General features: G+C 40.9%; 1 protein-coding gene across 5 annotated transcripts; it reads right to left on the reverse strand.

Moving 5' to 3' along the window:
* MTMR6 (myotubularin related protein 6) lies at positions 1-27,864 on the reverse strand. 5 transcript variants are annotated; one of them, XM_082365072.1, is made up of 15 exons: positions 27,703-27,864; positions 16,635-16,751; positions 14,689-14,851; positions 13,276-13,433; positions 12,964-13,092; positions 11,553-11,687; positions 10,781-10,894; positions 9,269-9,401; positions 8,406-8,515; positions 7,870-7,995; positions 5,472-5,521; positions 4,830-5,030; positions 4,322-4,453; positions 4,108-4,234; positions 1-2,248 (listed from the first exon to the last, which is right to left on the reverse strand). In XM_082365072.1, exons 1-15 carry the CDS (start codon positions 27,724-27,726, stop codon positions 1,988-1,990), a joined length of 1,980 nt encoding a protein of 659 aa, XP_082221198.1. In that variant the 5' UTR covers positions 27,727-27,864; the 3' UTR covers positions 1-1,987. The 5 variants fall into 5 exon arrangements, with proteins under 5 accessions (XP_082221198.1, XP_082221199.1, XP_082221201.1 ...); XM_082365073.1 differs by having other exon boundaries at positions 10,844-10,894; positions 27,703-27,863; XM_082365075.1 differs by lacking the exon at positions 7,870-7,995.
* Positions 27,865-27,962: the final 98 nt, after the last annotated feature.

The raw sequence follows: 27,962 nt of genomic DNA on the forward strand, positions 1-27,962 counted from the left end.
TTCAATGTAAAACATGAACATTTAATTACCTTTAAACAATATACGTGATAATGTACATGCTATACAATCCCAAACACACTGAACACAAATGCAATCTTATAAGACATATACACAACCTACTTTTTGCCAACATATACCCTGTAGGTCACTTGGGATGTTAGCTGATTTCTCAGCCCATGTGTGAGCATATAAACACACATATATATATGCCTCAAACTGAAAATTAAGATAATAAACCAAAGAGTTGAATATAAGAAGTCTGCCGTGGAAGATTCTAGAACCACAATCAGTAACTGGAACCAAGTAACAAGGCACAATAGCTTGCCTCTGTGGTCACAGAGCTGAAGTTTCTCGTCCCAGTGCTTAAATATGGAAATAGATATGGCTAAGTCACAAACTATATTTTATAGTGCATTTCCGTTACTGTTTAAAAAGAAGTATTTTTCTTATTACATAATGCATTACAGAAAAGCATTGGAAAAATAAATAGGATAAGCTCATACAATAAAGCCTTTTTTTCCATTTGAAAAAGTTATTTATGTTCAAAATTAATATAACAGATGTAGGTGTAATAAAAAGAAGCATAAGGGATCCTATGCAGATTTCCTAGTACCCTTGAATCATATCTTGTGCCACCCATGTTAAACTGTCCATTTTAAAGCTAGCTGGGTGATACTGTCAACTGAAAGTCATTTTCTTTCTTTTCTTTTTTTTTTTTTTTTGGTGCTTTAATAATATGTACTAGTACAGAGAATAAAGTTGTCAATAACATGGCAAAATGAAACTCTTCCTAGCATTTAAGTTTTTTTGTTAAACATTAACTTTGTATTAGGCTATCCTTAATTTTCCTTTTTTTCTTTTTTCTTCTATGTTAACAGAGAAGAAAAAAATGTTTCACAGAGAAAAATTCATGCAACCAAGCAAAATCTAAACTATCTGTATTCCCTTTTTTTAACCCAAAAATTCTTGGGTAAATTGAAAGTTTATTCTAGGAAGAACAATTCATTGAGAGATAAAACAGTTTAAAAATATACATATATGTACTATTCATCGTCTCTAAGAACAGTTTAGAGCTTTAGCTTCGTAAACTTACACAGTTATCAAAGGAATAAAGCCAACCACAAAATAAGAATCAACAGGATGCAGTAATCCATTCCTAAAAGACAGTCAAATGTGCTTACACATATACAGGAAATCAACAATGTAAGTTGTAAATAATAAGTCGTCAAATGTAGCACTAAACAAATTGTAACCAGAACAAAACCCTCAGTTTCGTTAATTTTGACCACGGAAGTGGGACCAGCCAAACATGAGCTTGGCAGTGTCCTTCGATCACCATTTTGTTTCCACAGGGGCACTGCAGCATGCAGCTCCTGCGGGGACCAGAGCAGCTGCTCACAAGTGCAACCGGACTGACCAAGGGAAACACAGAACAAACCACCTTGCTCTAGGCTCTAAAACTGAAGAGTAATGTAACGAATAAACTGAGATTTTAAGGCTTTCTTAGAAATATTTTTCATGGCACTTCAACAATAAACACCACTAATAGGCAAAATTTGCAAATATTCATAGTTACATACTTACATAATTGAAAGTACATGCCATGTCAATTATTAAGTAAGGAACCACTTTGTCAGTTTTGTTTTCTGGCAACCAAATTATACTTATGGAAGGCTATTCCTGTTTGGCTGTAATTAACATGTAAATCACAGACATGTCAGTTCACTAGTGTACAGTACAAACTGCATCTGGAGTAAACTGGCCAGTACCACCTGCTTCTTAAAGAGCTGAAGGTCATTCGTTTCTTGCTAGAAATGCAGCTCAACTGCCTTCTCTCACAAGAGCAGTTAGCATCCTGACTTCAACTATCAACCTACTGGTAAACTCTAAGATCATCATTAGGCAAATTCCTTGGGTCACACACACAGACCATCCTCACAATAATGCACTTCTCGCACCGCAGGCAGTCAGAACACTCTCTCTGAGCCTAACATGTCATTCTGGCCACGCCATACTCTGAGCTGACCACAGCAGGCTCCGCTTTGGAAAACTCGTCCGCGTACTCGCTGTAGCGGTTATCTGCGGGGCTGCTGCCCTCTACAGTTCGGAGAGCATCTTTCACAGGCAGCAGAGTCTGCTCCTTGAGACACAAGGAGGTTTTGAGGGCAGGTGATTCAGGACGAACTGAATTTAACAATTCCTTGGTGAGAACTCCATCTGTCTGCTTATTTTTATGTTGCTTAATTTGCTAGAAACAAATCCAAATTTGAAAAAAATTACAAACTGTACACGCTACACGTTCAATATATGTTAGATGAAAGTCAACAAAAATCGAGCTTTTGCAAATGTTCTCTTTATGTACAATGCAAAATTAAATCTCAAAAAATTAAAATCTAGTGTAGGTGAGACATGGTTGAGAATCCCAATTGTTTACAACTTTTGTGATGGAAAACATATTTGACAGAAGATCACTAGGCCTTCATATTTGAAAAGCACATACATTTCCTAGAAAGTATAAAAAGTAAACATTTGATAATGAAAGAAATATATATGTGAGACAGTCACCCTGAAATCACAGCTATATAATGTAACAAACACACGCTCATTTAGTTGAAGGTGTGACAGCCTGAAGAGCTTTCTTATGTGGTTTTCCTACAATGGTTTGGTAGGTGAGCACGACAGGCTATAGAATACAACAGAATTTTTTTGATTTTAACAGATTTTAAAAGGATTCTTTGGCAGAGTTCCACACTCTCCAGATCCTTGGACTGATCTCCAGACAACCTTCTTGTACCGTCTATATCTTGGGCTTGCCTCTCCTACAGGTCACTCAGGCAATCATGACCTCCTTATCTGAGAGGTGACCAGCAACACTCCTGTCTGAGAGGCAGACAGGATAGTCTCACTGAGTTATAACAGTTGGCCAGGATTTTTTAAAACATGTACTTACTGATCCTTTTTGTTACATATAATGGTAAAGAAACGTCTTAGGGTGGAGAAGGATTTCTTAAACAAGATATACAAAAAGGCATAAAACATAAAGACTGATCAATTTGACTATATTAAAATTCACAGTATCTATATGAAACATACCATAAAGAAGATGGAAAAGACAAGAAAAGACTGGACAAAGCCATTGGTGATACATTTAACTAAATAAGAATTAGTGTGTGGTATATAAAGAATTCTTATAAATCAGTAAGAAAAAGGCAAATACGCCAACAGAAAAATGGTTTGAATAGGCCATTCGCAGAAAGGGAAAATCCAAGTGGCCAACAAGCATGAAAAGTCATTCAACTTCACTCGTCGTGGAAATCCGAAACTGCAAATAACTGAAATGTCCAGCATAGCTGAATTGATGGACGGTGATACAGTCACACAGGAGAATACGATACAGTAGTTACTGATAAAACAGATGAATTAAAGCTACGTGTATCAACGTGGATAAATTTCAAAACAATGTAGAGCAAAGTGAAGCATGGCAGTGTGACAGCCTTTGCATAGTTTTAAAACGTGGTTTCTTAAGCGGAGTGAAGGGTACCTGGGCATTCGTGTTGTTTGTTGCCCTTTACGCCTTATACATAACTACTCTCTTTTGTATTTTTTCAATAGATAATAAAAATATTTCAAATCATACGCAACAATATTATAAATTGTTTGTGGATATAAACATATATAGAGGAAGTATAAAAATATGCACAGGAATGACTAACACCAGTTCAGCGCAGCAAGTGTAGCTGGGGAAGACTCAGTAGGGCTCACAGGGTCTGCAAATAGATCGATAGTGTGTCTTTCCTTCAAACAGAAACATGAAAGGTCTGAATCAAATACCATACATGTTAAAACCTCACACAGCTAGGTGGTGAATACCCTGATATTTATTATATCTCTATTTCTCTATATATTATACTTCAAATAGTTCAATATGTTTTAAAATTCAGAGAAAGCGATTTAAACTAACCTATTCAAAGCAGAGGAGACCTGATTTTGAAGCAAGCAGGAGTACTTACAAGATTTCTATTGATATGTATACTACATTGACACTGAGAGCACAAGAAAGGAAATAAACTAATTTAATATTCCAAATATATTACATTGGATACTTACAGATTCTAAGTCTTTAACATCTTTCTGTAACTGCTTATTTTGCTCATTCATATTCATAATTATATTGAACACAGACTGCCTAGGATGCAATGTTCGATCAAATTGGTGGTACATGTTTCTCCAAAACCTTTATGACAAAAAAAGAAAAAAAAATACTTCAATAAATTGTGTTGGAGAAAAACTGAGTATAAATACTTCAATAATGCCAGCTTACTTAAAATTGAAAGATACTGTATTTGGCTCCAAAACTGCCAATTTCTGAGATGTGGAACTGTAGAGAGGATTGAAGTACTTCTTCTGGTCATGCAAAAGAAACGGCCACAGGGAGTAAGTCTTCTCCTTTAACCTAATGTGATGAGAAAAACAGGAAGATCTTTCCCAGAAATGCTAATGCTCACTTTTATAAAGCAGGCAGTCATTTCCCACGTAGATTTAAGTTTTAGTTTTTGCTTCTATTCACAGTCTAGCCTCACCTCTGAATTCTTCACACTTACACTGTACATACTCTTCTGTATGTATGCTACACTTCAAAACAAATTTTAACTATTAACCCGAGAGTGTGAGGGGTACTCAAAGTGTACGCAGCTTCAGAAAAACAGACAATAAAATCTTCACAATAAGACTCAGTTCTATATCATACTGTCAAGATAGTTTAACTATGATTTATGTTAGACCTCAGCTAAATAGGAAAGAAGAAAGCCCATTTCAATCAACTGTCTTACTTGAGTTCTTCTCTTTCCTTCTGACAATTTCCAATAAAGTTTCCAAATTGGCATGAATGAATATGTTCATGGATCTGAAGAAGAAACGCTTCATTGAATTCGAAGGCTTGTGGAAACTGTTCAGTCAAATGCCACACACATTCCAAGAACTGAGTAAACACCGGTGAAACTTCCTTTGGGTCACCATCCAAATGGCCACACCTAACCCCCCAGAAAGTACAAGCTTTTGAAAATGCCACTGAAAGAGGTCAACTGTTTGGGTATTGTTAAATTTAAATACATATCCCCCCCCAAAAAAATCCTAAAACATTGTTACATTGGCATTTAAAAAAAAAAAAACTGTCATGTTCTTATTGAAACAATTTACACCTATGAGTTTTTCAACCACAATTTTAATGGGTCTGTTACATTCTAACTACTACAATGCAGACAAAAAGGAAGGTAATAAACTGCTATGAAAATTAACAAAAGTATCAGACTTGAAAAAAATGACAGAAAAAGAATTAAATCGGTCTTCATACAAAAAAACACCACTCTCACCTCCCATCAGATATGGGAGTTCATGAAGAACAGGAACATTCTGGTACTCTAAATTAGTTCTACTAACTTTACAAAGTACCTAAATGTATAACTGTGACTCACCTATCCGAATATTTATGTCCAAAGGAGATCCAATCTTTTTCTATTAAAACCTTAATGAGAAAAAGTAAAATCCATTTTGTAACCACCTTCAATTCTTTTTTTGTTTAGAATGGATTAAATCCTATTATCTTTAAGACAGCATTTACACTTTTAACTTACGGTGGCAAACAAAACGAAATTTTTTAAATTACAGGCAAAAGACAGCAAGAACCTGGGTTAGAGGTCGGCTTAACAAGGAGTGAAAATGATACATAAAAAGAAATACAGTAGTCTTGTGACTTAAATTTACTTCAGTTGCATTTATTACATTCTAAGTGAAAAGCGCATGTTATAAAACACTATTGCATTTACATTTTTTGTATGTATGATGATATATGCACAGAAAAAAGGTTAGGAAAATGCAAATCAGAAGGTTACCAGTGGTTACTGGGTGGCAAACTGGGGTGGATGTTTAAACCTTTTGGCTTACTTGTACGTTACTTCTGTAATACTTTAAAAAAGAAGGATGGTAAAGAAACCAATGAAAAGTTTATATTCAAATTCAAATGTTGATATGCAACCTCCTGAGTGCACTCTGTTTTCGGTTACAACTCTACTGTAATAATAGGTTTCTAATTATTTTCGGTCTAATCTAAACAACATTATCTTCTTAGTATTTACTATACTTTCTAATTTCACTATGTAATCACCAAGTACATTCTTTTCAATGTCAAAATTGCCACTTGTAGCTCCTCTGACTTTGTCTTAAATCTCTCCGGAAGGCCATGGCACGTGTGGGTAAAGATGCAGATTCTGGAGTCACACTGCACGGGCTCAAATCCCGGCTTCCCCACTTCCCCACCCGGCAACCTCGGGCACGTGGCCTGGGCTGTAGCCTCGGCTTCTACCGTGGGCCCTCTGCCATCCTTCCACACACCCACGTCCGAAGCTTAGCTCAACACCGTTCTCACTAAACTCGCTCCGCCGCTTCTCTCAGCACAGTCCGTCCTGGCGGCTGAGCCCCGAGCCTGGAAGCAACTGAGCCCCGAGCCTGGAAGCACTCCGACAAGAGGCCTCTTCTCCTCCTCCCACACCCAGTCCGTGAACAACTCCTACTCCGCTGTCTCGCCCTCCCTGGAGGGGCCCGTCACCCACTCCTCCATCCGCGTGGCACTGCCTTACTTCTGGCCCTCTTTTCTCTCCTAAGTCATCCTAACGGCTTCTGCGCGGGTCTCCCAGCCTCCATCCCCACCCTTCTGCCTTCCAGACACCATCTTTCTAAAAAGATGCACTCTGAGCATGTCCCCGTCTCCCGCGTTTAAAGCCTGCTGCTGGCTCTCACCGCCCAGCACGGGGACGTCCAGGTGCCTGCCAGACTTCTCCTCCTCGGGCCCCAGCCCACCCCGCTCTCCTGCGCCAGCCTCACCCCTCGCACAGCCTGCACCCCACCCATCCCCGCCGGCTGCGGTCACCTGCAGGAGCCACGCTTCAGTCCTCCCCGTTCCTCTAGCCTGGGAGGCTCCCACACAGTCGCCAGTCACTCACCGCACGCTTTCATCTGGACGCCCGGCAGACGGTGAAAGCCAAACGCGGCCAAGGGAACACCCCTATCTCACACGCTCCAGGCAAGCGGAACCTTACTTTATTAGAAGCCCTTGCATTTGGCCTGTCCCAGATGCAACATGCTGGCACCACGAAAACAATGGTGCTGAAAGGGGTCTGGCTGTGTTAAACCTTCCCCTGCTTTAAGACAGCACTGTGCTTCATAATTCTCAACTAATAAAAACTGCCTACCAGCTCTTCACTTATTTTACCTGCCCTGAGTTAAAACATAAATTGTGAAAACAGGAGTTAATCTGATCATGCTCATGCATTAAAAAGCACACAAAACCCAGGAGCCGGGGCTTTAGCGCCACAAAGCAGGAAATCTGCTCAACTCGAAAACTCATCTTCAGATTCAAAACATGCTCCCTAAAGTGTAGTTACAATTAACAAGTGAAGGTGTCTTAAATCGAAAGTTTCCTCTAGAATATAATTTATTAGTACTCTTATCTATGTCTTGTCTTACTACATTATTTACGTTTGTTAGATAAAAATGAGGGAGAAATACTGAATATTTCTATTGCAACAATTTTCAGGGGAAAAAAACCTTTTAATCTAAAACTTTTTGTCAAAGAGATGGCACAAGTGGAAATTAATCTAACTCAGAGTTTCTCAACCTCAGTAGTACTGACATTATGGGCCAGGTAATCCTCTGTTGTAGGGACCATCCTGTGAATTATAGGTTATTAGCAGCTGGGCCTCCACCAGCTGGATCCCAGGTACACCCTTTCCTTTAGTTCTAACAATCAAGATGACTCCTCGGGGGGACAAAATCACTCCTATTTGAGAGCAGTGGTCTGGCCAAACAAGTCCTTACCATGAATCCTCTGATTGTCCTGTAGTAGGGATCCAATAAGAGAGAGCCCAGGGAACAGACCTGGGAAGTCCTGTCCCAGCCATCAGAGCAATGTACCAACACACTCGCATTTTCAACCATTATTGCCTGAAAAGAAAGACCACACACTTCGATTCTAGCAAAATCCATTTTAGGTAAATCAGTAAGTGCTACTTACTCAAAAACCAAAGTAGCAGGTATTGTATTATAAAGAAGAGCTAGGATTGCAATGATTATGTTGTCACAGCATAATCTCCAAGGAACCGGACAAAACACAAAGCGAACAAACAAAAAGCACAGATAAAAATGCTGTTTCAACGTGTCGGGGAATTTCTTTTGAAGTTCCTACATTAAGTGCTACATGGTATTTTTAAAGTTCAAATTAAAGTGAACCTCATTAAAGAGGTAAAACATAATAAAAGTTATCTGTCAGGAAAGGATACCAGCACCCAACAGAATAAATCCATTCCTTCCCAACCAGTGAAAGCCCAGACCAAACATAAGTGAAGAAGGGTTACCTTGGCTAAGAAGATTGCAGCGTCCGTAACGGCTTTGATATGGCGCAGCCATCCTGCGTTCTCCAGACCCGAGTAGAAATCACTGACGGAAAGCCCTTTGGTACCGTTGACTGCAAGGGGAAAGACATTTCAGTTAGAAAGGAGCCTGAGTGCCCACTTCTATTCAAGAGACCCCTAGGGGAGCGAGGTGGGGAAGAAGAGAAGAGGACAAAATCAACAGGCAAGACTCTTTATACATGAACACATGCTATTAAAAGCTCAATAATGGAGTTTTGGGTACATTTTTCTGTCATTCCTTGTGCTTGAAAAAAAAATTGTTCCAATATCCTTTTTAAAAAAATTTTCAACACAAATGTGTAATTAAAAATAGTCTGAGATTTCAGTTTTTTAAATTCCACACCAAGACTGGAAAGATAGTTTAATATTTAAATGGAACACTGTCATAAATTAATCTTCACTGTACTGACTAATCAAGAATATCTAACAATAGCAATTTTTTGTAAAACCATTAGAATTATACTGTCTAATAAATATAGTAGCCGCTACTGAAATACAGCTATTAAACACTTGAAATGTGGGTAGTCCACAGTAAGATATAAGTATAAGAGACACATTAGCCAATTTCTAGGACTTAAAGGAAAAGAAGCAAAATATATCATTACTAATTTTTTATGCTGATTACACGTTAGCATGTTTTTAATATATTAGGTTAAGTATATTATTAAAATTAATTTCAACTGTTTTTTACTCTTCTGAACGTGACTACTAGAAAATTTTTAATTATATAATTTTAAATTTTATAATGTGACTAGCATTACATTTCTATGGGACAAAGCTGCCTAGAAGGTAAGCAATAATCATACCTTCCAATAATTTCTGAAGGCTGGACCGCATGACATGAATATTTTCAATTCCAACAAACTGAAATCTAATATTAGAATAGTTGTCTTCATTTTCATAACCTTTTCCAGCTGCTCTGTTGGCCATTGCATTCAGCTAAAATTTTAAATTTTAGAAATTTAGAGACAAATTGCTTTTATCTTTTAGTTTACCAAAATATCATGAAAACACTAAATAAACCACAATTTAGCTAGCAGAATTCAAAGGAACTCATCAAAACTGAATATACTACCATTTTTTAATAAGTGAAAAGTGTCATATATGTTATTCATAGTACAGAAGGATCCTATAAAATAACAAAATGATTGCTATATAAGAATCAGATAAGAAGTTCCCCACATATAATTCATGAAACTAATTCACGTATGTATTTAGTCAGTTTTCCGTATGTTTGTAATATTTTAGAATTTAAAAAAAGAAAGAAATGTCTCCTGTCCAAACCCTATATGATTCAGTGTTGAGCAGAGCTGGGGAGTTTTTACAGAATGAACTTAGAAGATTCACTTCAGAACAAGCCTGGAGCACTTGATCATTCAGAAAGCCACAGGGACCCTGAAAAATCACATCTGAAACATGCATCAGATTGTTCCAGGTCCTCCATATTCAAGGTTACTGGAAGCCCACACCGTATACGACACAGCATATGATGAGCTAGCCTGATACATCTCCAAGAATTGGGCCAAAAATAGCCCAGTTTCTAGGGAGAGAAGACGGCCTATAGGCCCACGGCCTTTGCTTATTAGATCAAATGCTATCAGAGGTTAAGATTTGGCATGTTTAATTCTTTCAGACTAGGATTTCATATGGTACGTCATGATAATTTGCTAAATAGTCTTAAGAACTTGGATGAAACAGAACTTAAGTTGGAAGAAAAAGTTGCTTTTCATGCAGTGGGCTGGGGCCCAGGTTGGTAAGAAGTATAGTTAAATTGTGTCTACTGACCCACTGGTCATTCAGCACCTGTGATGGCTAAGGCAAGAGTTAGGTGTTTAAATGCTTCCACATTATTACCACTTGAGTTTAAGTTTAACTAGTAAAACGAACCAATCAAAGAAAGATCTATTTTCTGTGTAGGAGCCAATTATATAAGTAAGAGATATGAGGGCCTGAGAAACAAATCACCCTCAGACCTCATGTTCAGAAAGTCTTACACTACAATCATCTTTTTATATCTAGTATTACCTAAAAATAGTTCTAAGCAATTAACCCACCCAGATTATACAAGGAAGTAAACTAAAATTTTTCTTACAAGAGGTATCACCAACACCCTTGAATTCTATGAGTCTTTTTTTAAAACAAAAGAATATCAAATTATCAATTTCTAATTTTTAATACTTCTTAATTTATGCAAATTAATCTTATCTTCTTTTTTCTCCATTATCTTTTGTGAAATTGCATAATGATGAGAATTACTTCTAAAACAACTACCATTCCTTTCAACAAAGCTGCCTAAAATTGTGTTCTATATCGCTCACTCGCTTTTTCCCATCGCTTTCTCTTATTTTCTTATCATTCCAGATTTTTGAAGAAATTCTCACTATAATTCTGCCAATGTCCTTTTGTGTAGCCCACCAGCTCTGCATGCGATGCTATAATAAAAATTAAAAGTAATGTTAGCTATTACCATTGAGGATTTTAATTACTTTAGTTTCAGTATCTTACACGAACTGGTTGTTTAACTGTGTTTACAAAAAGAAAAAGGGATTCTAACATTTGTTCCAATGATAAAAATTTATCCTGACATTATAGATACCAAGCAGAACAACTATTTACTGTTCACTATTTATAATTCCCTAGTTCAATATTTCCTAAGTTAGCTCACTATCTATTTTCCTTATTTTCTTGGATATTCCAAATTACAGTCCATTATTTTAACAGCATTTTGCCAATTAAAAACTCCACCACACAAAGTAATAAGAATTTCTAATTTTCACAACACACACTATTCAGTATTTCTTCACAATAACATAAGGCTTACATATCATCTAGAGCTCCCAATATAAAATTCAGGTTTCCTAAATTTGTATATATATCAGAAGACATAAGAAATCACCACCTGGGTTATTGGGAAATTGGTCTCCTAAGTTGGTATCCTTTAAAAGATTGATTTCCTTAGTATCATTAGCCTCGGTTAATTTACAACTAGGATTCAGATATGTTAAATATGGACGAAGTGATCAGTTCCCACTGACTGAATTAGCAGAGACAAGTGAACTGCCAGACCATACTAGACTTTAAGACACATACTCTGGGCCTGGTGTCCATGACATACATGTAGCGGTTGGCTGGGTTGGCTTTGCTGATGGCCTGAAGCAAGTGTTCATCCTCCAGGCACCGGGCACTGAATCCTGACAGTGGTTGACTACATCGACAAATGGCAGCCTAGTTTTAAAAAAAGAGAGGAAACAGATTATCCAAAGATGTCTAAAACACGCCTCAAAGACATGCTTAAAGGAAAAAAACCCACAGTTAAAATCAAACGTGCAATCTATTTAAAAGTCAGGGAACTAAGATCCCGCATGCCTCACAGCACAGCCAAAAAAACAAAAACAAAAACAAAACAAAAACAGAAATCAAAACCAAAACAAAAAACAACAAAAAACGCTATAGCAAAAATAAAGGAGCCGGGAGATGGACTGGAGATAAGGTTGAGGGAATCTTCTAGAATGAGATAAAGAGGAGAGAAATTAGAGGGTATTAACTTCCTAGCATAGAAAGTTTATGCTAGGAAGCCCACTTGTCAACATAGACACACAAAAGTACAAAGAAAATTAACACAAGAGAGGAAGCTACCAAAGAAATAGAGGGGCAATTTCCCAAAACTGAGTCCTGAGTTTCCAGGTAGAATTTAAAACAACATGCCAAGGCCTGAAATCACTGTGAAATTTCAGGACACTGGGGGAAAAGAAAATTCTAAAACCTTCTCAAGGAAAAAAATCAGGTCACAAAAGACTGCGAGTCAGAACTGGCATCCATCCCTCAAGTTACCAGCTGTAAGGACAGGAAAATGATTCGCCCTCTCTGAACCACAGCTTCCCCATTTGAAAGGTACAGGGAATACCCAGAGACTACCTTCTAAAGTTATATGAGGATCCCATGCGTATAAGGCATTAAATATGCAGTACCTCCTGGCCTTCTGTGGAGACCATAAAGGTAAACTGTACCGGGACGGGCAAGCCCGTCACAGCATCTCAGTGAAGACTCCTCCACCTCTTCATACAGCAAAAATCCTTCTGATCTGAAGAGCTGACTATTAAAATGGGAGCCTGAAACACCCTTGGCTCTCTCCCTTTTCTCAATAGTTGGCTTTTCAAAACTATCTGGTTTCCCCCAAAACAAGCAGGATCAAAAGAGAACCACGGGAAAGGAAGAAGAATCTATCTGTTCACAAATCCTGTTATTTTCAAGTCACTACTAGAAGGAAGGAAGGAAGGAAGGAAAGGATGAGAGGGAGGGGAGGAAGATGACAAGTATGAAAGTTTCTGTGTTTCAGATAATTTTGTTTTAAAATTTCAAAAATGTAATCAAGGGAAAAGCCAGCATTTCTCTATCGGCAACACTGAAACAATGACCTCTAAATGTAAAAATGAGTGTTCTTTTGGACACAATCTGAAGAGGGGTTACACTCCATTTGTAAAATCAAAAGACAGCTTCCTACCTCCTTATTTTGATGATAGTAGGAAAGAACTGGGAACCTTCCCTTGCTCCGGAACTTGGAACTACCAACAATTATTGGTTTGCTTGCTATTCGGGGAACATAAAGTTCTCTGGGATAAGTTTCACAAATCTGTAAAAAATCAAATAAAATATAACCATTCTACTCATAGTTCAAAAACCAAGAGGTTAAAAAGCACCTTTAAAAACCTCTAAAACTTATTAAATGCAAGAACAGTACTTGGCAGTACACAGACAAGTCGCTGCTATGACGGTCTCTGACCCTCCCCTCCAGTACGTTTTCTGAGCCCCTTACCTTGTAGTCTCGGTTGGCGTCGGACAGCTGCCAGTTGGAATTCGGCAAGCCCATCCTCTTATACTCCTCAGCGAGGTCAACGAGTTGCCAACCTCGTAGCCTTTCTGAATCATTTTGTTTGGGATTATAAGAGAATGCATAGAGATCTTCATATTTTGCTATGGTATATAAAACACATGAATGTCAAAATGCAATTTATAGGACTTAATACACTACAAATGAAAGAAAGTTTTCAGTTTTATCCCTCCATTTAAAAAAAATCTTCAAACAGATAGCTAATACCTGAACATACTTGAACTTAATATTTTCTCAGTTCTTTGATGCAGATGATTATACCTAAAGGTACACATACTGATCTGAGATTCAATTTACACCATCAGCAAAAGCTAGTAAACAGTACAGACTCATACATTAAATACTCTACTGCAATATTTCCTTTTCTTAAAAGTAAAATTTTAAAGATACAAGTAGACACTTCCCACCCACCACTTTTCCCAAATGAGATGTAAAATGGAAGCCCACCGCTTTAATGGGAAGCTAGAGGCGGCACACAGAACCTGAGGTTGCATACACACCCCCGCAGGACAGTGTGCACCAAAATCGCCAAAGCTGCTCAGAGCTCCAGAGACCACCCGCTTCTGAACAAGGCCAAGCTCCAAAGTCACAGAGCCATCCCCGCTGTAAGGGCTGCCCTGGGGACAGTGGGACCAACGGCACAGGCTTCCAGGGTTAGGAGAGCAGAGTGCGCGTGGACCTGCTCCCAGACCACTGCGACCCAGGTGTTCAACACAGAGGAACATTCAGGAACCGGTGCGCTTTGCCTCCAGAGAGCGCTGTGGAGTCCAGCACGTCGGCGGAGGGGCGTAAGATCCCAGGGGCGTCAGCAGCGATGCGATCCCCCTCTAGGGCCATGTCGCCCTCACTGCCACCTCCGCTGAAGCAGGGCTCACCCTCTCTTCCCTCTGCGCACCCCCCAGGCTCCACTCCCTCGGATGAAACGCACTAGCCCCACTGCTACCAGAGGAGCCTGACCGTCCTTGACTTATCGTTCAGGAATCAATTTCCAAGTCATGGCTCTCAGTTGTGGGATACCACTTAAAAAAAAAATAAGCTGTGCCACTGGTTATCAACTTTAAAGACATCCACATAAATCTATGGTTTTTCAAGTCTGTACTACTATAAACGTTTTGCTCTTTCCTTATTATCCTTTCTTTCCTTATTATTACCCCTTCTTCTTACAATTCAGATCAGAAGTTTCTCATTATTTCTAGGCCAAACTTTTTGGAACAGAGTGCACAAGACCTTGAGTTAAGAGTACTTAAAGTACAAAATAACAATAATGAGATATTTTAAAAGTATCTTAGATAATCCATCTCATTTGAGCAAGTAAGCTTTGGTCCTGAAGAACAGTACCTTGTTTTGACAGCTGTAGCAAAGAGTTGTAAATATCGTGGCAGTCTCTTTCTCTGGGAACAATGAAATGCACAATCCGGAAGTTCTTGCACTGGATCACAAGAGGGCATCCAGAAGTCGTGAGAGCTAGTTTCTCCACCAAGGCAATATGGTGGTGCAGTATCTACAGCATGAGAAAACGTTTGACCATCATTATAAACAAGCACTAAGTATCCTACTCGCTTCCCAGAGTGCATAAATGTTAGAAACACCCTCTTCAAATAAAGTCTCAAAGGTTATACACTACACACTCAAACTTAAACTTTTTTTTTTTTTTTTTTTTTCCAAACTTAAACTTTTAAATGACCAAATGCCCAAGCCGGAAACACACCCTGATACTTCCCCATCGCTGCACGTGTTCCACACACCATCAGACCCCGAGAACGGCATCTCCTAAATACCTCTGCACCCTGTCTTCTTCTCTCCATCTCCACTGTCACGGCCCTAGTTGCAATGTCCCCACTGTTTCCCACCTGAATTACTGTAAAGAGCCTCCTGAATGCTCTCTCCACACCTACTCTTGACCCTCTCTAAGCCATTTTCTACAAGGCAGAGGAGGGACCGTTAAAAAACAATTAAATAGTTATCATATGATCCAGCAATCCCACTCCTAGGCATATACCCAGAAAAGATGAAACCTCTAATTCAAAAAGGTAACACGCCCCCCAATGTTCACTGCAGCACTATGTACAACAGCCAGGTCATGGAAGCAACCTAAATGCCCATTGACATATGAATGGACAAAGAAGATGTGGTACATATATACAATGGAATATTACCTAGCCATAAAAAGAATGAAGTAATGTCATTTGCAGCAACATGGATGGACCTAGAGATTATCATACTAAGCAAAGTAAGTCACAAAGAGAAAGACAAATATATCATATATCACTTATATGTAGAATCTAAAATATGATACAAATCAACGTATCTACAAAACAGAAACAGACTCACAGGCATAGAGAATAGACCTGTGGTTGCCAAGGGGTAGGGGGGAGGGGGAGGGAAGGAGTGGGAGTTTGGGATTAGTAGATGCAAACTAGTATATATAGGATGGAGGAACAACAAGGTCCTACTGCATAGCACAGGGAACTATATTCAATATCCTGTGATAAACCATAATGGAAAAGAATATGAAAAAGAATATATATGTGTGTAACTCAGTCACTTTGCTGTACAGCAGAAATTAATACAACATTGTAAATCAACTATACTTGAGGCTAGGGAAGTGGGAAATAACATGACTAGATGGCTCTTTTTTAATTGCTTTTTAAAAATTTTTATTTATAAAAATAAAATAAAAAGCAATTATAAAAAAGCCACCTGGGGTAGGATAGGGAGGGTGGGAGGGAGACGCAAGAGGGAGGAGATATGGGGATATATGTATATGTATAGCTAATTCACTTTGTTATACAGCAGAAACTAACACACCATTGTAAAGCGATTATACTCCAATAAAGATGTTAAAAAAAATAAAATAAAAAATAAAAGTAAATAAATAAACAATAAAAAAGCCACCTAGTGATGTTATTTCCCGCCTCCCTAGGCTCATTTCAGGTCCCTCGCCACAGCCCTAAGTTCTGGTGACAACAGCCTTCTTTTGGCTCTTCCACTGCACCAGCCTCCTTTACACAGCACCGCAGTGCTCCTACCTCTCCACCCAGGAACTTCTAGTGTTATTTCTGGCCTTTGCTTAAAATTCACCACCGAGAAAGAATGCCACTCCACATGACATCATTGTCTTATTAAAACAGGAGGGTAGGTGTGAACATGTGACTTTGAAAATTTTTTGGTTGAGACAGATAGCCAACGATTACAATTTTTTGTGCATATTCAAAATAAAACATGAGCTAGACCATGTCCAATAATATAATTACAGTAAACAGCACAGCAGAGGTCCTCCTTACCCAGGTTTCTTTCTGATGAGAGTCTATAAACAGCAGATGTGTGGCCGTGAGATACAGTGTTCCTGTTAACGACTTGTTGCTCGTACTGAATCGGTCAAGTAATTTCACTTGCTCAACCTGAAAAAGAGAAAGGTGTTATTTCTCATTTCAAAAGTCGTATAAATTCTTTTTCTGTTATCCCAGCATTTAAATGTACATTTTCAAAATGTTTTCTCCTTCTGTTCAAAAACATGAGTTTATTTAAGATTGAAAGTTAAATTGCACATATCTTGGGGAACATATAAACCACCAACAATATAAGTATTATTAATATTTACAGTAACAAATATAACCAGTAGAGAAGAACTCTGTAAAAAAGGTAACATAAATATGGAAGGGAATGGGCTTCCCTGGTGGCGCAGTGGTTAAGATCCGCCTGCCAATGCAGGGGACACGGGTTCGAGCCCTAGTCTGGGGAGATCCCACATACCGTGGAGCAACCAAGCTCGTGCGCTACAACTACTGAGCCTGCGCTCTAGAGCCCGTGAGCCACAACGACTGAGCCCGTGCGCCTAGAGCCCGTGCTCTGCAACAAGAGAAGCCACGGCAATGAGAAGCCTGTGCACTGCAACAAAGAGTAGCCCCTGCTCACCTCAACTAGAGAAAGCCTGCGCACAGCAACGAAGACCCAACGCAGCCAAAAATAAAATAAATAAGTAAATGAATTTATGTAAAAAAAAATACGGAAGGGAACAGCAAGGATATGGTATAAATAAGCAAAAACATTTTTTGTATCCAAGAGTCAATACCTTTTATTTAAAGCTGGCAAGTCAAGAAATAAATAAGGTTATTATCTAGAGTTAGGAAACTAAAATGCCAGAAAAAAATCAATCAGCAAACAGTTAATAGGTTGCAACCTACAACTTACTCTGCTCACCTCTGCACCCAGGACACTGTTCTGTGTCCAGCTCTGTGCTTTTACTCACCCCGTTCTCCCTGCCAACAGTCTCTCCTGCTCAGCTAAGTGAGAGGCATTCTTCAGGGCCCACTGATGTCCTGCCTCTTAACAGGAAGCCTTCTCAGGAAATTAATTAATTACTAATGTCAGGTTTGTATTTCTTCCTGGCTCTGGACTCCCTTGCATAGATTATGTTGCATGTTGCTCCCTCGCCCTCTACAGCTGAGGCAGTGAGGTACACAGTACATCTTTATTGACAGTACATACACGGACACACACGGACACACACACACACACACACACACACACACACACGGGTGCCACTGGAGAGCGGGGTTAGAGCTGGCCAAGAATGTGCAGGAGACCACTGTTTTGAAAAGACAGTATTTATTACTATTCATTCTCATGGGGTGGGAGTAAAATAACCATTACCAACTTAAAAACATTAATCCACAGCTACAGCAGCAGGTTGTAGACAGTTCTTTAAATTGTGTGTTTTCAAAACCACATAGCTAACCATTATCTCATTAATTCTATGCTTTTACCTCGTATATATTTTCTTTTCTCTTACTAAAACTGAAGGAAAAAATGCCCCCATTATGAAATTATGATTTCCAAAATAATCAGTAACTACCATTTAAAAGGCTAATCAGGGACTTCCCTGGTGGCACAGTGGTTAAGAATCCACTTGCCAAGGTAGGGGACACGGGTTCGATCCCTGGTCCGGGAAGGTCCCACATGCCGCGGAGCAACTGAGCCCATGCACCACAACTACTGAGCCCGCACACCTAGAGCCCGTGAGCCACAGCTACTGAAGCCTGCGCGCCTAGAGCCCATGCTCCACAACAAGAGAAGCCACCACAATAAGAAGCCCGCGCACCGCAACAAGAGTAGCCCCCGCTCGCCGCAACTAAAGAAAGCCTGCATGCAGCAATGAAGACCCAACGCAGCCAAAAGTAAATAATAAATAAATTTAAAAGAAATTAAAAAAAATAAATAAAAGGCTAATCAGCTCCTCCTCCAAGAAATTCAATGTCATAGTTTTTTTTTTACTTATAACAGTACCCATTCAAATAAGTTAAAATTTAAATGTAAAATTAAAATATTTGGTTTTTATACAAAACTTTATCTGCATGGGTAGGGCAGTGAATTGAGTTTTAACACCTTCCTCTGGAAACTTAGAGACATGATCTAACTTAATGTATTCTAGCTCCAGTCCGATAGCTGATTTGAGAGACAAAAACTGTCAGATCATCACACACTGTCCTTTAAGACAACAGGAAAACGTCCTTCTTACAAACCTGAATGAAGACTGGAAATCAACATCTATTTCATTGCTCAGGACCATTTCTTCCTTAAATAAAATTCTGACTTTATTATACCACATACTTCTCATCAAAACTTAAACACTGTTAAAACAATGGGATCAGCCACTGTTGACTCGTTAACCGTATGAGGTTCGGTTGCAAGGAAAGTCCAGCCAACCAACAGCGATACCAGAAATATATACCTCACCTGTCTTATTTCCTGCAGCAATTAAAACAAAGTGTTAACCGCTCTAGAGAAAAGAGAATTGATGAATATATATGGAAATAAAGGTTATCATAAGGTATCAACTCTACTCAAGCAAACAATCTGTGCCAACATCACTCTGCAGCACTTCAGATACCCCTGGAGAAGAGAAAAAAGTGTACTGACAAGTAGTTTACAGAGGCGGGCCGGCGGGGGGTGGCGGGCTGATTTCATTACCATTGAATTAAACAGTAAGTTTGTTTTTTACAAAAAAGTCCACATGAAGGGTTTAAATCTGTGGATTTTAAAAAGATCATAAATATTTCTTGTTGTCCTCCAATCACAAGCCTTAAATAATAATTTCTCTACAAGGCACAAAACCGTGTACACACGATTCTCTACATGCAAAATGATCACACCCTCTTCATTTGGATCTTGACCCTCTCTTGCCCACCCCCTACTTGCTACTATTTCTCTTCAGGGCTCCATTCCCTATAGGCAATCTCAACCACTGTCACTGTTGTAGTCTGTATGTTAACGACTCCCAAAACCGAATGTCCAGCTCTGATCTCTCCTGAGTTCACACTGTCTGCTGCACACATACACAACAAGAATTCCTGATGTAGTACTGAAGTCTTATCATATGCTCACTACTACAATAAGTGTTTAAATGAATATACGTGACTTGTTTTAATGTTCACAACTCCCGTGTGGTAAGTACTATTACTATCCCCATGGAAACTGAGAAGTAGGTTAGGGAAATGTGCATCAGCTGGTAAGTGGAACAGCCCAGTCCTAACCCTACAGTAGCATAGGTCTGATTCCCACCGCTCTACTCTGCTCTACTTGGACATCTTAAGGGGCATGTTAAGCATGCTGAGAATGAAACAGATTTCCCCTGACCTCGCACAAATATGTTCCTAATGCTGTATTTCTGATCTGAGTTAACGTTACTCCGTCCTCACCTAGTCACCCACGCTAGAAACCTCGGATCCATCCTATGACTTCTTGACCCCTAACATTCAGTGAATCACCAACTTCTACCAATTTTATGGTCTGAATATACATATACATTTTTTTTTTTTTTTTGGCTGCGCCGTGCGGCATGAGGAATCTTAGTTCTTAGTTCCCCAACCAGGGATCGAGCCTGCACCCCGAGTGGAAGCGAGGAGTCTTAACCACTGGACCACCAGAGACGTCCCATGGCCTAAATATTTTTAATTCCTGCCCCATCCACCATTATTCAAGTGTTCCCACATTATAATGAAAGTATCTGTGCAAGGGTCCATCTCTCCCACCAAGGCTGTAACATGTCCCAGGGCAAGGACTGTCTCTTATTTGCGTCTGAATACCTAATGGCTAGCATAGCACCGGACACAGGAAATGTTTGTTGAACTAGGGTGAACTGCCACGGAGAAATTCCCCACGGGGAGAAACAGAAGGTGCCCGAAATTTACCAGTGGTCTCTCTTGCTGAAGTCATCAAGGCATTTATTAAATAGAGTTCTTTATAACATTATACTGTTCCTCACTTCTCTCTGCCACCTTTTCCCTACAAAGTAGGTGAACGGTAGACACCCATTCAGTAACTTAGGAATGAACAAATCTAAAGCAAGTATACAAATGACTAACAGAGTGTACACTTACAGTTCAGTTCCTTTTTTTTTAAATAACAGTGTGGACTCGCAGCCCTCTACCCCACTCCTCATTTCTTCCTCTAGGGCTGTACAATACTACATGCTTCTTTCTGGCTGGGTGTCTATCGAGATTGGAAATTCAGGTTGATAATCCTCTTCCTAATGCTTTAAGCCTACTTCTTGATTCCTCCTAATTTCTACATCCAAAATTTTCTGAAATTCCCTTGGTTAGAGCTTTAATTTGGGTTAAACATACAAGTTGCAAAGCCTAGCTGTTCATCTGAATCATCTCCGAAACTTGACAAAAGTACAAATCCCACCTCCCACCTCACTCCACAGAATCGTCTCAGGACACGGAGACCAAGAATCTGTATTTTTAAGAAACTCACCAGATTGTTCTTGTGCACCTGATATTCCTTCTAACGCTAACTCCAAATGAATCCCTCTTGCTCTTAACTCGCATTAGGTTCTGTTCCTTCTCTATCTTTGCACTCTCTCCCCAAACATTTAAGGCTCCGGCTTGCCTCATCCTCCCATATGTTAAAAGAGCTTCTTACAACTTTGGCCGTTTAAAATACACCACTGCGTTCTGTGTGCATGCACACACCCCACACACATCTTTGAAGAACCTGGGAAGAAGATGCACATAAATATACAGAAAGAGAGTTTGCTAATTCGCCCAAAAATATACTGGCTATCAACTGGAGGTCAATCTGTCTGGGTCTCATTTTCTTTATCTGTAGAATAAAGACAATAATCTCACCCTCAAGGGCTGCAGAAAGGCTGGATAATAAATGTCAGGTACTTTACCCCAAGCAATAAAGTGCTCAAATAGATGTTTAAAAAATTACTATTGTTAGTAAGCTGATAAGCTAAGTCGAGCCCTGACAGTCCTCTGTATTAAACTACTGCCCAGTTAAGTTCAAACAGAGAAAGGAAGGAAGAGGTACATGGACTTCAAAAGCAAACGCACTATTCTAACGTGCTCTATTGGCAGAAAAATCTATGCTTTCCTAATGTAAGTGTCAAAAGCAAAGATCAACAAAATTTTCTTGACTAATCCAGAGAAAACACAGAACTCTCAATACAGGACGAAAAATGTAAAAGGGGAGACATAATATTTTACCTGATGAAAAAGAAACACCTGTAAAGGTAGAGAAACTGCAGTAGGTAAAAGGACACATGTGGAGGATTGTAAGCAGGGCAGTCTGTGCTCAGATGGGGGTTTTAAGAAGATCTTTCCAATGGCAACGTGGAGAGAACGCTGCGCTGGGAAGAGTCGGCTAGCGCAGCAGCCAGGTGAGAGGCTGATGAAATAACCCAGGGGCGCCTGGGAGAGACGCGACACGGGCCTGGAGGATAAAGAGGAAGCCCACCTGGGGACAATCACTGATGTGAGAAGTAAAGGAGGAGAAACAGGGGCTTCTTAAGATGTTAGCTTGTCACTGGTGGCCATTCGCCAGGACAGAGGATCAAAGGAAATGCAAGTGTGAGGGGAAAGAGAGTCTATCTCAACTATAACAATTTGAGGATTATTCATGACCTTAGTAAATGGAGGATTATGCTCAAATCAAGGCCATATAACAGAAAATCATTACATTTCGCCTTCCATATGGCAACCTCTATATGGATGTGACAGATAATAAATCTGAAATTATTCAAAAACATTTATTTACTACTTAAAGTTCTGGAGAATATAAAAGATGTTCTGAGAAAACACAGATTATTCCGTTCTTGGCTGAAAATCCTAAGATAAATTTTAAAAACACAGAAATCGGATCTTTTTCTTTGCTAAAATCATCAGCATACAAATTTCCAACCACAGACTTAGCCAGTTTCTCAACACCAACTGCTGCTTCTTATATCCCCCCTTCACCGAGGAACTGAAAGTACTTTACAGATGTCGCTACAGATTTTTCCCAGTGTTTTCCTGGAAGTGTTTTCAGTCAGATATTTAGGCAGCACGTGTCTCTCTCCCCCCTCCCCTCCCCACCCTCTCTCTGTCATCACTAGCCCTGAGGAAATGCCAACACATCACTTTATGGGCCATTTAGGGGAACTGTGGCCAACTCTGGGCCTGCAATAAAAGGTGGCCTAACGGTCTCTACGGCAAGTTCACATTTCAGCTGACTACAAAGCTGGAAATGAAAAGCACAGGGAATCACACATACACAGAACCACATTCTGAAAATTCAGACACCTATCTGCACCTAAGAGGGATAAGCGGGCCTCTGGGACCAATGGCCTCCCCGAGTCAAAGTTCTGTGACCACCAGCTGTATGTATCCACTCTACAGCTACAGGCCGAGGCCAATGAAGCAGGAAACGCCCCGTCAAGGCCTCTGGCTCCGCGTGGTCCCTCCTGATAGCCAGGCGTCCACCTGGGACTCCTGGAATCATTATTCCACACTCAGATCACTGACATCGTGCCAGGAATTAGCTATCAGAAAGAAAGAGCATCGGGAGGGATAAATTAGGAGTTTGGGATTAACATGTACACACTACTATATATAAAATAGATAACCAACAAGGACCTACTGTACAGCACAGGGAACTATACTCAGTATTTTATAATAATCTATTAAGGGGAAAGGATCTGAAAAAGAATACATATATATATTATATACACATATGTATAACTGAATCACTGTGCTGTACACCTGAAACTAAACGACACTGTAAATCAACCATACTCTAATTTAAATAAATAAATGAAAATAATAAAATTTAAAAAAAAGAAAGGGCGTCACGTTGCCTTTGTGAAGTGGAAGGTAAGCATCAAAAGGGCAGAGGATTTTTACCTTTTTTTGGCCACGTATTCCCCAGGACCGACGACAGAGTCTGGCTGCATAAATCACCAAACGGAACAGACCAGAAACCCAGGGGCACTTTCCAGCCCCGGCCTACTCTGCTCTCCTGCGGCACAGCACGGGCTGCACTCAGGGGTCACCAGCTCTGGAAGGGCGTCCCTAACCCCCCCTTCCCAGCTGTCCTCCCCCAGGCCCGGCCCGGCACCCTCCACAGGATTTACCACCATCCACCAGAGTATATATCTGACTCATTACTTTTGTTGATTGTTTTGTCTTCCCCAGCTAGAAAATGAGTTTTCAAAGGGCAGGGATTTTTGCGTTTGATTCAGCGCCATTTCCTCAGTACCCAGAACAGTGCCTGGCCCTGGGAAAAGGAAGGAGCAGGAGGGCAGGGGGAAGCAAAGAAGGAAATGAGAACGGGCAGGGCTGTACCCGCCTACCTGGGACTCTCCTCTCCCCTCTGTCCCTAACACTCCTTCCCTGGCCCCTTCATGAGTATCCCCAGGGCTCGGCCTTCACACTCTTCTCCAGTCTCTGCCCGCTCTCCCGGCATAAACGCACCCTCAACGGAAAACCTCAATGATCCCCTAAACGTCCGCAACTCCCGAGCCTACATCTCCGGGACACATCTTCTCCCTGACTCCAGACCCTCGTGATCAGCCACCTGCTAGACACAGGGCTCGTCCATCCCTCCCTTCCCTGCCTGCTCACACCAACCCACCTCCCTCCTCTAATCTCCTGACCTGATGCAGGAGAGTGTGACAGCTAAGAGAACAGCACAGACCTGGATTCAAGTTCCCAGCTCCACCCCTTCCTTGGGGGAGCCAGCTGATTGAGCCGGGACAGGCTATTTCATTTGATCTCTGCAAGAGTCAGTCTTCCCAGCTGTACAAGGGGATAATATCAGTGGCAGTCAACGCAGCACTCTGCGTGGGGAGCATTCAGGTGCTCCTGAAAGTGTGCTGGCTCTTATTTCAAAGACAAAATATCATCGGTTTCCCCTTGTTCTTGATCCATTCTTAGTTTTGCACACCCGCCCTCTTCATGACACATAACATATATTCGTACACACACACGTATGACTGATCTCACACTCTAACGACAAAAAGGGGGAGCAAGCCAGGAACAAACTGAGCATTACTTTTGAAATAACTCAATTTGAGTCCCAATGGGGTCAGATCTTCGTGGGACAGTCCATGCTTTAAACAGCTCTAGGAAGCAGTCTTTCATACACGGATAGCTGAGGAAAACATCCTTCCATTCCATTCTGTAAAGTTCCATTCACAGCAGAACAATACCATCAGCACCAACATATGATGTCGGCCAAAGCACCGGAGCCTGGCGGGGAAAGGAGGAAGACACCCAGCTCCCATTGTTTCTTGGCAAGACTCTCTCCTTATGGCAAAGTCAGAGCTCAGTGAGAGGCAGCAGCTACGCTCCTCATACACATAGCCTGGAAACGCACTTTCAAAACTGCAAATTCACACTTGACATCTTTATTGACGCTGTACAGTTGTAAACCAAATGTGGCCAAAACACGATGATACGTCTGTTCCTGAATTTTAGAACTATAATGCCATTTAATTAGTAGTCAACTAAAACACTTTATCTGATATATCTCTGTTAGTAAGCAATAATTTTTAAAAGTGACTAAAAACAGTACAAGAAAACAATACCATATAAGTACGATTTACTTATGGCAAGAAGAGGTTTGGGGAAGGAAAAGCTCTTAGAATTATTATTAAGATTTCTGAATTAATATTAATACATTTGAACAAAACAGATTGAAAGCAGAGAGATAATGGAAAAGTCATTATGTAGGCTATGGAGTTAGACAAACCTTGATGTAAATCTTGGCTCTACCCCGTCATGAGCTAAATGGGCACTCAAGCCGATTTCCTCATCTGTAAATGGAGATAATGTCCCAACCGGCAGCGTTAAGAAATTAGTGATAATTCTGTATAAATTAACATATTTGTGAACTGTAAATGTTATGAAATCATACTGTAGCGTTGGCTATACTGACATACAGTTGCTCAATAAATGGCAATTATTACTTTTCAAATACAGTGGTCTGAACCACACAGAACAAGTCACTAGCTACACAGCACTACTTACAGTCAATTCTTGATCGTGACTAAACTGCACAGAGTTCAAAACAGCTAAATAAACTGAAAGAAATTCGTTTTTCGTTTTCAAATACAATTACTTTTGCAACAAATTAACTGTCCAGGTGAAGGCTATGCATAATAGAAACAAAAAAGTTGGCTATGTTCAAATCAATCTTTTAAGAATAAGTTATAATTTAGGAAAATATTATAGTCTACACAACAATTCCCAGAATGCAGCGAGGGCCATGCCTGTCCTGCTCACTGCTGTGTGCCTGTACAGTGTCTGTAAAGTGCCTGACACATAACAGGTACCTAGTAAATATTTGTTTAATTGCAGTCTACATACAGCCACTTAAGAGAGCAGGAGTGGTCTAATGCTAGAAAAATAACCCAGAGTAATAAAGGAGCACAGCAGAAAATTAATCTTAATACGACATAAGTCAGAAATCTTTCAGTCCTTAAAAAACATCATAAAAAGACCTTACTAAACCACCAGCATGGTCCCACTGTGAAAAGGTAAGACTAAATCAGAAAACTAAAGAAAAGTCCATCAACTGGTAGTTACAGAGGAACATCAGGCCAAATGAAAGTCACCAGAAAGAATCGTAAGGGAATAAGGGAGGGCTGCTATGACTATAGAAATAAAAACAAAGATATATACTCATCATAAATTTCAGGTGGAAAGACTTAAAATAAGCCAAGGGAGCCTAAAGATTTTCGAACATTCTGTTCCCTCTTACCAATCCCGAGGAATGGGGTTTGTTCTAACTGATTAAACTCAGTTCACTTTTACTGTTTTCCTATTACATGCTCTGCACTGTAGCAAGCTTGATGAAAGGTGCAAAGATGAGGTTTAATTTGGCACAGAAGGAAGTCACGTGCACACAGCTCCTATCTGTGTGCACAGATAGTACAAAGACATCTGGAACCTGGGAACCAGAACCAGACCCTGATCTGATGCCTACGCTAGTCGTCTGCACCTTCTACTAGTTTGGTTATTTACTTAATCACCCTTCTATCTTCAAACTTTAAGCGGCAGCAACTTGAATTCTAGAGTTACTTTACCTTTCTTCTCTTAAAGACACAAAGAGACACTTTTTAAATGGGGTTACTTTTTAGCATCTTTAATTTTATTAGATATAGTACGTGCCATGTTAAAAAAAAAAGTTTAAATATAAATCCATGTCCACCTTAAAAAAGTTTGTGAAACATCTGAATGACATAGATCTCACGTCCTCCCTGAAACAAATGAAGAAGACGGATGTCTGCTCTTTCCCTAAATGAGCTATAACTTGAGGATGGGCAGCAACTGACCGATGGTTTCGGCAAAACCCGGAGAGTCAAGGTTCACAGTGGGTCCTCGTCCCGATTCTGTTAGGCTCCGCGCGGAGCTTAAAAGCATGCTATTCAGTTCTTCTGATCTCGACTTGTTTCCTGCCCTCCCAAAGTGGAAGCTGAACTTCAATGTCGTCGGTAGGGTAACTTGGCAATATTTTGAGGTCACTTCCTTCCGTGTTCACAATTGTACCAGAATCATAAGAATATGTGTTTATTCTCAAAGTAAATGCCTTTCACACACAAAACTGAAGCACGGGGTTTAATCAGCTCAGCTGGAGAGCATTTCCATCAGCCGTCCTCCGTAACTCGTCTGCCCAGTTGACTTGCCACTAAAGACACCCAAGTGTGAAGCGAAGCCGGAAACCCCAAATCCCGATGGAAGTGAGGTGGAGCCGAGCGCCAGTCCCAGCTCCCCCGACGCCTGCACCGAGCATCCGTGACCCGGGACCGCAGGACCCGAGCAGGGGAGGTGCACCGGCGCTCAGGTGTGTTCCGGGCTACCAGGCCGCAGCAGCCCCGACTCCGCCCGGGAAGCCGCAGCGCTGGGGGTCGGCCGCCGGCCCCACGGAACGGACCCCAGACCCTCCGCACCCAACGCCGAACGAGAACCCCGCCTCACGCCCGCCCAGGCCGCCCCGCGTCCCCGGCCCATCCGCCGGCCAGCCGCGCCCCGCCGCCCCCGCCAGTTAAACCGCCCCGCGGCGAGCGGCCCTCCGCGCGCCCACCTTGGTCGTACGGATGTGCTCCATCCCGAGGAACCGTCAGCCGGCAGCCGCAGCACCTGCGCACCATAGAGCGGTTGACCCGGGCCGCGCCGCCCCTGACCCGGCAGGCACCACCTCCAGCCGGCCGCGCCCACCGCGCACGCGCAGCTCGCTCGCCGTCTCCTGGAAACACTTCCGCAAACCGGGGCCACCGAGAGGGCCCGGCGCGGTGGGCAGAGCGGCTGCGCCGCTGAGAGAGCGGCTACGGTATCGCTTGGGGC

The sequence above is a fragment of the Balaenoptera borealis genome (assembly GCF_965194805.1).
Source record: "Balaenoptera borealis genome assembly, chromosome: 18".
Lineage (NCBI taxonomy): Eukaryota > Metazoa > Chordata > Mammalia > Artiodactyla > Balaenopteridae > Balaenoptera > Balaenoptera borealis.

What these genes read in the sequence shown, in the direction of transcription:
- MTMR6 (XM_082365072.1), bottom strand. Translation starts at nt 27,726, where the DNA reads ATGGAGCACATCCGTACGACCAAG. An exon ending in GGACAATCAGAGGATTCATG is followed by an intron (nt 5,522 to 7,869) that starts GTAAGGACTTGT and finishes TTTCTCATTAAG; the next exon opens with GTTTTAATAGAAAAAGATTG. An exon ending in ATGTTAAAGACTTAGAATCT is followed by an intron (nt 2,249 to 4,107) that starts GTAAGTATCCAA and finishes ATTTGTTTCTAG; the next exon opens with CAAATTAAGCAACATAAAAA.